The 11,189-nt window shown below is 32.8% G+C and overlaps 1 protein-coding gene across 1 annotated transcript; it reads left to right on the top strand.

Moving 5' to 3' along the window:
• Positions 1–6,967: 6,967 nt before the first annotated feature.
• Positions 6,968–7,063, top strand: CBG26239 (the record flags this gene model as incomplete). The annotated part of the gene is made up of 1 exon (XM_045244849.1): positions 6,968–7,063. The coding sequence occupies one exon, from the start codon at positions 6,968–6,970 to the stop codon at positions 7,061–7,063; it is 96 nt and encodes a 31-aa protein (XP_045099435.1).
• Between the last annotated feature and the right edge of the window lie 4,126 nt (positions 7,064–11,189).

Below are 11,189 nucleotides of genomic sequence, written 5' to 3' on the forward strand. Positions count from 1 at the left end.
ATCGTTATCTTTTTCTCATTAACCACACCTCCAAATTCTCCATTTTTCAATCCATTTTCTGAATGTGGGTGTGGTTTTCTCATTTTGGACATTTTTAGTATCCTAGAGACTTGGGCACATTTTTTTGTAAAAAAGTATGACATATTGGGAACGCATTATTAAACCCAAAATTTTTTTGAATTAATGAGAATGTTGAAGCAGAATTTTTTGGAAAAAAAATCATAATTTTAGGTCATTTAAATTGAAAATTCCCTTTCAAAAACGTTGTTTAGGCTTTAATGGTTTTTTTATCGACCCATTCGGCCGATCGAAATTTTATCTAGGGATAAAGTTTCAGATCATAAAGAGGCACTCTCGCAGGTCCCGGCAGGCCCGGGGCGGGCCTGCTTCTTTTTTGCTCCTTTAGCTCTGTAACTCTGTCCATAGACAAGATACAGTATTCCAAATAATACCGTTTTGTAGTACTCGTGGAGCTCTATCATACCTAATTGAGTTGGTTCGAGAAACATTGATTCTGAAAGAAGTTATGGCAGGGCCCGCGAAGGCCCGGCAAAGGCCCGGATTACAAGTATGGCTGAAACTGAAAATTTTTAAATACAAATGTTTCAAATTGGAGCAATTTCTAAAAGTTTAAAAATTCGAGAGCTCAAAACTCAAAAGTCAATTTCCATATTTTGAACTGTATTATAATAAAAAAATAAAACGCTTTTAGGGTTATCAAAAGAAGCAGGAATTTGCAAGAATCAAAATTTTCCAAAAAAAAGGAACAAAAAATGGAAAAAAGGGAAAAACTGAAATTCCAAGTTTCACACAGTGCAGATGATTTCAAAAATACTGAGCGCACCATTTACTGATGCGAGATAATCTGACAATAGAATTATCACAAATATCAAACATAATGAAGTTTTAAACAATACAGAAGTCATGTCAAATCTTCTTACAGTGGCAAGACTAAAAGTTTTGAAAAAGTTATTGAATCAGTGAAACACTGATTTTTTTTCTATCAATTGATACGAAATTTTAAGATTGCTGTTGGAGCCCATGAGAACAGAAAAATAGTTGAGAAAATAAAAAATTACCTTCAAAAAGGCTCTAAACGCTAACCTAAACACCTTAAATTCTCTAATAGAATGGTTTTTTTTCTTGAGCTCAATCATCTCGGTTCTTGTGAAAGATATCAAAAATTTTTCAACTAAAAAAACTTGGTTTATGATATTTTGATAAACATTTTATCAGTTGGCCAATTTTTTACACTTCTTCTAGGAAACAAGATAATTGAGTTCAAGATGCAAGTACAAACCCACTCGTTTTTATAACACTACATAAGAAACTTGCCTCAATGTTATTGAAAGCTATTGAAACAGTAAAAATTTAAAATTTTTTTAGCTTACAATCTAACCGAAAAGTTTGAAATGAGCCCCTTTGGAGCAAATAACTGAGCTAAGCGAGCTTACAACTGATTTATTAGCTTAAAGAGAATCAGCGAAATTTTAACTTTAAGCAATAACAATAACAATAACACATTCAAAATGCGTCCCCCGTAAATTTTCCGAGAGAGAACACATTCCGACCAATTAATAATAACTTCTTCACGCAGCAGAATCCCACACCTCCTCCTTTGACCCGTATTAAGGAGAGAAAAGGGGAGGAGGAGGGGGAGACCGTAATTTGTAAGTCAGTCAACTTCAAAATGAATCTATACTATTAGAAGAGAGAAAAAGAAGAAGAAGAAGATGAAGACGTGTGGAGAGAAAAGATGCGCGAAGGTCGAATATTTATGGGAAGAAGAAAGGTGAAACGGGTGGAGAGAGAGAGAGAGAGAGAGAGAGAGAGAGAAAGCCAAGGGATGGCTTCTAGTAATCGGTAGCCCAGACTCCTAAAAATGGAAAATCTGAAAATCATGGATTTTTCAAAAATATTTTTCATCATTTTCTGTTGGGACGAGAAAATCTAAAATAAAAAATGGTTCGGCTTTAAAAAAAAATTGAGTCAATGAAACTGAATTTTTGTGTCAAAAAAAATGTTTCAAATATTCCATATTTATATTTCCACTAAATATAAAATTTACTATGTAATATGCACCAAAAAGTCCCAAAAAATCTTAAATCAGTAATTGCTATTCCCATAAACATCCATTGAAAATTTCCTTTAAAAAAAAGTCTATTTCTATTTTGAAGCTGATGATTTTTGGAAATTTTCGAATTTTTCTAGAAAAAAAAAGAACTAGATACATTTTTTCCTCTTCCCCACTTCTTTTTTTCCCTGTGTCATCTATTTACCATTCAGATTAAAAAACCCCTTCACTTTTCCAAATTCTATTGTGTTGTGTCTATTGGCACCCGAAGAACCTAATCTGTGTTGTGTCATAATCCATGCATACACTCATAATTTTACTTTCTATTTTATCTGAGTTACTGTAAGAGATATCAAAAAATTTGTGAACTGATAAAATTTACTGATATTCTGATAAACGTTTTATCAGTTTACTACTCTTTGATATCTTTCACAGCAAGCGAGATATATGGGCTCAAAGTTAGTGAGGCCAATGAGGTCTGCGTTGCTCAACTCATCTCGAGCTTTTAACAAATTTATCTCGGTTACTGTAAGAGATATCGAAATTGTGTCAACTGATAAAATTTTACTGATATTCTGATAAAAATTTGATCAGTTGCCATTTTTCCGGTATCTCATACAGAAAACAAGATAAATTGGCTCAAAGTTAATAAAAGTTGAATTTCGAAAAAAGTAGTATGTCCCATTAAAAGTCCAGTGTCTCTCTATTATTGACTGTTCTATTTGTCGTGTATGTGTTGTATATACACTTTCTTATAGGACCCTAGAAGCTGAGAGAGAGAGAGAGAGAGAGGGAGAGAGAGAGAGAGAGAGAGAGAGAGAGAGAGAGAGAGAGAGAGAGAGAGCGAGAGAGAGAGAGGGGACAAGAAATGTTTGTTGTAGAATTATCAGAGAAGGAGAGGGAGACAGCTCCGAGTGGATGGAGCCCAAGCAAATACAATCAATGTGGCGGCGGTTTTGGAGAGGCACCGTCCTTCTCCTCCTCCATCATAAGCCGACTGGAATCTATGCTCGCGGACGGAGCATTTTGGAGCCAATACATGCCTGCCTTGCGGAGAACGATGAGCAATATACAGAAAAAAGGGTTTTTTTCGGGCAACAACTTTTTTGGGAACTGTCAAGAAGAAAAGGAGCAATGTTTGTTTTGCATGGTTAGGGAAAGAGTTGTAAAATTGGGAAACATATTTTTGCGATGTCTAGACTCGCAAAAAAAATAAACTGACCACAGAATTGATATTGGAAAAATACAAAAATTGGGAATTGTGATGGCAAATGTGAAATGGGAAAAAAAATTTTCTTAAAAAATAAAAAATCGGAAAAAATTCTGAAAAAAAACTGGAAATCTGAAAAACTTAGCATTCTAAAGAGAGACTGAAGTCGAAAAAAAATCGTTACGATGTAATCGAAAAATTAGAAAAATCGCTGATTTTAATGGAAAATTTGAAACGGAACAGTATACCGTAAACACTCTAATATAACGTCATCCGAATTGTCAAATGTGAGCCCATGCATCTCATTTTCTGTGAAATATATTTAAAAGTGGTTAACTAAAGAAATGTTGCTGATCTGATGCCAAACATTTTATTAGTTAACAACTTTTTGGTATCTTTCAAAAGAAGTGAGATATATAGGCTCAATGTGGACGGTCCGGGTGGCTTTCTTTATGAGTATTTTCAAAATATTTAAGGGAAAAATGCTGAAAAAATCTGGGAATCTAAAAAAAATCTAGAAGCTTAAAAAGAACTATGATCTATGAAATTTAAGAAGAAAATAAAAAAAACTAACACTAAAATCAACGAACAACAGTTGATTTTAATGAAAAATGTGAAATGGTAAAAAAAGCTGTTAGGGTTGTTTTTTTTGATATATCAAGAAATTGGAAAAAAAATTAGCTAAAATGTCTTCAAGCACTCAAGAAGTCTCTTTGGCAATTTCACTCTTTGAAATCGAAAAATGCTAGAAAAAATCCAGAAACTTCAACGAATGAAAAAACCAAACATTTCAATATTTTTGAATTTCATGAAACCTAGAAGATTTTCTAATTTCAAAAAGTACAGTGAATAAATCATGAAAACAGTGAATAAAAAAAATCTTTGATTGTTTCTCGAATCTTAAGAAAATGAAACAGTAGAAACAACTTTTAAATTTCAGAAGGTTTTTTTTTGAAATCTGTAACATTTTTGGGGTGGTACAAAGGGTGAGAACTTTTCGCGTGAGAACTGCTACAAATGAGAACTCGTACGAATAAGAACTCTTAAAATACAGGTCAGAACACGGATTTTTTTGGAAAATCTTGAAGTGTTGTGAAGAGCGAGACCATTTCGAAACTATTTTTCTGAGAAAGTTGGATCCTGAGCCGGAAATTGGAGCCGATAAACTGAGTTCTCATTTTATAGTTCTCATTTTTAGCAGTTCTCACGTAAAAAGTTCTCACCCTTTGTACCACCAATTTTGGCTTTAATTTTCACGGATTAGATTTCGAAAATTACAATTTTTCTGAAAAAAAATGAGAAAAAAAACAATTTTGAAAACCGCAACTTTGAAAATTAACAGACGTTACACTGAAAATTTTTCAAAAGTAACATTGTGTCCAAAGTCGTGAAACTAAATTTCTGTTTCAAATACTTTAACTTCCAAAAACAGTAAAAATATGCTTACCATTATTTTTTTTCAAAACATAAATCAAACCCAATTTCTTCTTTAGGTGTTATTTTTGTCTACCTCCTCCTCAACGCTATCAAAAATCAAACACGCCCACTCAAAAAATGTTTGTGATACGCCTTATCACTAGAGGAAAAAAGTATAGTACAGACATAAATACCTACATGTTTATACTTAAGACTCAAAAATAACAATTGGGGAAATATAATGCAGTAAAAAGGGAAAATGGATATGACTGATGAAATAGCCACAAAAGAAAAAAAAGATAATAACTAATTCCATGAGTTAGAAAAAAAACAATAACAGCTGATTTTCAGATGGAGGATAACTAGTGAAACCAGAATAAGGATAAAATCAAGACTTCAGGAAACTAAAAAAAATGATAATTTTTTTCAAAATTTTTAATGTTTCAATAACAGCATAATAAAATTTGTATAGTTTATAGTGATGATGCGGAAAACAAAATACCTAAGTTGTTGGGAAGAAAAGAAAGTCCAAAAGCTAGGATTCAAACCCTTTTTTAGTTTTAATTTTGTAAAATAAGGAACCTAGAAATGAAAAAAAATGGTGTTCGAAAAGCTGTTAAAGATTTTTGAATTCGAAAGTTCCCACTTCTCTCCAGTAATGATAGTATATCGAAAAATCAAAAATTAGTCAAAAAGTTGACGAAAAAATTAAATGTTTTCATAGCCCGTTTCATAATTCTATTATAAGAAAACTTGAAAATCTGAAAAGTTGGTAATACATGTGTCACATAAACCATATATTGAAATTAAGATTTTTGTTTTCAGTGTGTCAATGTTTCGTATAAATTTGAAGAAAATATACAAAGCTGTAGATTAGAATTTGATAGATTTTATCTGAAACAGTATTTTGTTAGTCAATTTCTGGCCTTATTTGAATACAATACAATACAAAAATACAGTAAATCACTGTTACAGATAGCCACTTGGGTTCAAGCCAATGGGTCAGAAATCGCGCCCCAGTAAACGTGAGATTTTAGAAAAATATTATTAAATATTTTCTGGCCTAAAAGTTATTTGGGGCGCGTTTTTTGACCGGCTGGCTTGAACCCAAGTGGATAACTAGTTTCTAGAGATATAGTTAATCAAACGCTTCGCTCGAAATTCCAACCATACAACCTATAGTTAATGGATTATACCCCATTTATCTCGGTTCCTTCAAAGAATATCAAAAAGTGATTAATTGACAAAAAATATCATGCTATCAAAAGTATTTTGTTAATTGACCACTTTTCAATATCTCTTATAGAAATCGAGATAAGGTTTTACCAACAAAAAAATCTGTTACAGATAGCCATCATTAATTAGATTGAAATTTAGTTCTTCACTGTTTTGTTTTTATCGATCGTGTTTTTTCCAATGCAAAAATAATTCGAAAAACTTGTTTTGAAATTTTTCAAGGCGTTTTTTTTTGAATAAAATTTTTTGTTTGAGATAGCTATAAATCGAAATATGGTTCAATAACATTATATTTTAAAGGTTGCAGTTTCAATTAGCTAGGATCAAGTTTGTAGATATTCAATAGATATTCAATAGGTAAACAGAAAAGAGTAAGTAGAAAAAATTACACAAAAATGAAACTTGTGAACTCAAAAGTCAGAAAATCCGGTAAACTTATTAAAACCGAGATAATTAAGCTCGAAATGCAAGGGCAATTACGGTGTTCAAAGTTTCAAATACTATCGGAATTTTTACCAAAACTACTGTTTCCATTAGCTAATAAGAGTACTAGAGGAAATATGTTCAATATTCAGAAGGGCTTGAGAAATCGTAAAAAGTTATAGCATTGATGATTTTGAAATAGAAAATAAGAACAAAACTTCAAAAAATCAAGAGCAAAAATTCCAGTTTCAGTTAGCTAGAATTAAGTTGACTAATAGTAAACTTTCAAGACTAATAGTAAGAATTTTTTGAATCACTGGTTATCGTATTCAAAAAAAATACTTTTTAAGTTAGGACCTAAAAAGTAAAGTTATTAAGACTAGTTAATGCGCGAAATTCATTAAAATTACAACTGCCTTTAAAATTCAAAGACATTGAAATCCGCGAAAATCAATGAGTTCCAACTAACTGTGTTGAAAAACGGATGAAGAAAACGGAACACAGAGAGACAAAGAGAGAGAGAGAACGAAAAGAAGAAAAGGAACTTCTCAAGGTATTGTCGAGGGGTCGCAAAGTGGTCAGCAGCAGTCACACACACAGCAGTGTATATGATGATGATTCGAGGAGAGCGCCAGAGAGAAGGCCGCCCGTGGAGGACACACTGTATTTCCTCCATACGGGCGGATCATTTGAGAGAGGGATAAGAGACGCAGACATTATCCACCTTTTGGGGACTGTTTGTCTGCGCACCGGAGAGGGAGGAAGAGATTCAGATTGAGAGAGGGATTTTTGTTTACTTAAGATGGGCGGTGGACACCTTGAAACTTTTAGGTCTGCTCTTGGCTTGGGTGTCTTCGAGAGATTTACAAGAACCTGTAATAGAAGGACCCTTTTCAATTTTGAGCCCAATTATCTGAATTTCTGCAAGAGATATCAAAATTTTGTGAACTACATAAATGTTGGTGATATTCTGAGAAATATTTCATCAGTTGACAACTTTTTGATATTTTTGACCGGTTTCGAGAAAAGTTGACTCAAAGTTGGATGTAAAAGAAATAAACCGAATAGGTGCAAACTAGCTATTTTTGAAGCAAACTGTGGATCTTATTAGAAGGAATCATACGAATCAACTAATGGAGATAGTTTAAAGCAGCAAGTTTCAGGACTGAGCGGTCGAAAAGTTGGCTGCGAACTGAATGGTTCTCTCAAACTTTCGATTTAAAACGAAATCGTAGGAATGGGAAAATCAGGTGAACTAAACAATGTTTCATATGTTGGCAACACTGCAATTCAAACTTTTTTCTCAGAATTTCGAGGTTTTTACCAAAAAATAGATCCATCTTTAGAAATCATAACAAATTTGAAACAGATACTTTTTTTTACTTTTTAAAAACTTTTTTCCAAATTTTTGGAAAATCTAAACGTTAGAGGAAAATTTGTAGCGAATTTTGTGCTAATTGTAATTGAATTAATAATAGTTGAAGTGAGAAATACAGCTGCAGCAAAAAGGTGAATTTTTTTAAATAGCCATAACCAATGTGAAACAGAAATGTAATGAAGTTTAATATTTTTGGTCGAAGGGTATATTCTGAATAACCCCTTTTACTAGTGTTCTTCTTATTTAAATTTTTAAAGATAAATGAAAAATTAATAGAAATACAAATATATAAAAACCCCAGAAAAGGCGTCTAAATCGTACAGAGAAGAAAAAAATCATACCGAGAGAGAATTGTACCAAGCGAACTACATATTAAAACTCGCTTAGTAATCATCATCATTTTGAAGCGGTGAACCGTTGAACTTTTATATAACTTTTTTGTATAAGTCATACAGAAAAAAAAAACGGCTCCGGGACAATTCGAAAGTGGACATTTCGAAAGTGTGGTAATACGGGCGAATGAACGAATTTCAGACTACAAAAACTATTTTAGGGTTTTCAAATGTGCTTTTTCTGATAGAACACATTCTGAAATCCGAAAAAATTCAAAATTTAATTTAAAAAAAAACTTTTTTCGAATTTTTTGATTTTCAACATCTACTTCTTACTAATTGTAAGGAAACTTTTCTGTCTGTGTCTGTCTGTCTGTCTCAGACATTTACTTGAATAACTCAAAGGGACATAGGACTATAGTGGTGTGTGGCATGTAGTCATGGACTGCCGAGCGCTTCATGTCTGTGGTGTCCTGGGCCGTCTAGCTAACAGGAAACCTACAGGGCTCATAATCGAAATTTTCAAAGTTTTTCTCAAACTCAATAAAACTTCACGAAATTTTGCAAAACGGTGTTTTGACCTATCTATGTGCTGCCTACATAAAATTGAGCACAAATCTTCAAAACTGAAAATTTTTGAAATTTTCGTTTTTTTTTGTATATCACTTAAATTTCGATCCTGTGGACTACTGGAAATGCGTCATAGTAATTTTCTTCTAAATACAAGGTTCTTAAGAATTATGCAGAAAGTTACAGAACATTGCAGAAAATTCCGGAAAATTCCAGAAAATTTAAGAACATTCTAGAAAATTCCAGAAAGTTCCAGAAAATTCTAAAACATTCTAGAAAATTCCAGAAAATTCCAGAAAAATTCAGGAATTTCTAGAAAATTCCAGAAAATTCCAGAAAATTCCAGAACATTCTAGAAAATTCCAGAGCATTCTAGAAAATTCCAGAAAATTCCAGAAAAATTCGGAGCATTCTAGAAAATTCCAAAAAGTTCCAGAAAATTCCAGAAAGATTCAGAACATTCCAGAAAACTCCCGAAAATTCCAGAACATTCTAGGAAGTTCCAGAAAATTGTAGAAAATTCCAGAAAGTTCCAGAAAGAAAGTTCTTTAACATTCTGTAACAAAAAATTCTAGAAAAAAAAGAATATTCCAGAAAAATCAAAAAAAAATCCAGAAATTTTGAGAACATTCTAGAACATTCCAAAAAACTCCAAAAAATCCAAAACATTCACGAAACCTTTAGAAAATTTCAGAATAGTCCTGGAAATTCAAAAAAGTTCAAGAATATTCCAAGAAATTCCAGAAATGTCTCGAACTTTTTCAAATTTCAGCTTTTTCTATAAAAATATTGCAACCTTTTTTCTATAATTCCATTGTGATTTAAAACCAAAGGCTTAGAAATAATAATGTATGGGTAATCCGAAAATTCAGGAAGAAAATTAGAATACTTAAAAAACTAGGAAATGCAGAAATTCGAAAATCAGGGATTTTTGATTAGAAATTCGAGACTTTAGAAACTCAAAAAAATTGCATTCTCTTTTCAAGAAACATGTATTCTGTCATGTAGAAACTCGGAAATTCAGAAAATCGGTTATTTTTTTTTTAACCGACAAGACTTAACAGAAATTATCAAAAAACTGAAAAAAAAGTACGTCTGTTTTATCAAAAGTGGTCTTCAAATAGATGTGGGGTTCTATTAGAGAAAATCCGGTACCCAAAAATTCTGACTTTAGGAAAATCAAAAGTTTCGGGCACTCGGGAAATTCTGAAATTAGAAAACAAAAACCAGGAGGTTGAGCCCCCGGCAGGGGGCTCAAACCGATTGGTGTGTTCTATCAGAAAAAGCACATTTGAAAACCCTAAAATAGTTTTTGTAGTCTAAAATTCGTCCATTCGCCCGTATTACCACACTTTCGAAATGTCCCGGAGCCAAAAAACTCATAGTGCGCTCCACCGCACTTCAGCTAATTTCAATCAAACAACTTTTTGATAAGCTATTTACCCAACATTTACAAGTTTTAATGCTAAAACTTAAAATTCTGTTTCATTTCAGTGATGTAACTCTCTTCTTGTGTCATTAGTCGCCTCGAAGAGCCAAGTTTGATTATCTATCATCCTGTGAGAAACATTTTAAAAAAAACTGTTAACTAATAGAATGCGGATGATATTATTTCACACATTTTGTTAGTTGACCAATTTTCAAAAACTTAATTGGTAACCGGAATAATTACGGTCCAAAATAAGACATAGCAAAGAGAGAGGCAGCGTTGGTACATAGAGCTTTAGAATCTTGAAATTAGACTTGTCGATTAGTGACCACGGAGATACAGAAATATCTAGTGGTTGTATGTTGTTTAAAATTGAATGGCAGTTTGAATTTTTCTGTTACCTCTTCCAAATTTCGAGATATAAAGGATAGAAAAATCCTTTCATAGTCTCACAAACGCATTCCATTTTTATATGTTTCAATTTGCTAATTTATCAAAACAATGTTCTCTCTTAATCACTGGGAATTTCCCAGTGGGAAAGTGAAATCAGATTCTGTGAATTAGCCTTTAAGATATCAGAAAATTAAGATCATGCCACTAATGAAAACCATTATGGAACAGTAACTTTTTCAAACTTGAACTATTTTAGAAAACAAAGGAAATGTTTCATTTATCGTCTTTTGCATTAAAGGTGGTGTGCGAGNNNAACTCATTGAATTTAGGAGAACAATTTCAAAATATTCAATATGGCTGAAACTGAGAAAAAACTCATTTAATACATTTTTCCGTTTCGAGGACTTATTTTTCTCAACGATTTTCTAACGGTTAGTAATTGGTTAGGAGTTCTTAAAGGTGGGGGGACAGGAGATTTTTCGTAGTTTTTTTTGTAGCTAGAGTATGCATTCTACCGTCACGGTGTACAACGCTTAATGTCACTCTGCGTACAGCTGTCGTCCTCGCCTTTATGTATGCAATCGGGCGTGCGCTTTCTCTTTATCCGCGTGGCTCAGTCGGTAGCGGCGCCGCACCCTCTTCTGCGCCCTCACAAGTTCAACTCCTCGAGGGGCATCTTTGAACGGAATTTCGAGAACATTATTTTTTTCATGTCCCCCCACCTTTAA

This window comes from Caenorhabditis briggsae (assembly GCF_000004555.2).
Source record: "Caenorhabditis briggsae complete genome, chrIV, whole genome shotgun sequence".
Classification (NCBI taxonomy): Eukaryota; Metazoa; Nematoda; class Chromadorea; order Rhabditida; family Rhabditidae; genus Caenorhabditis; species Caenorhabditis briggsae.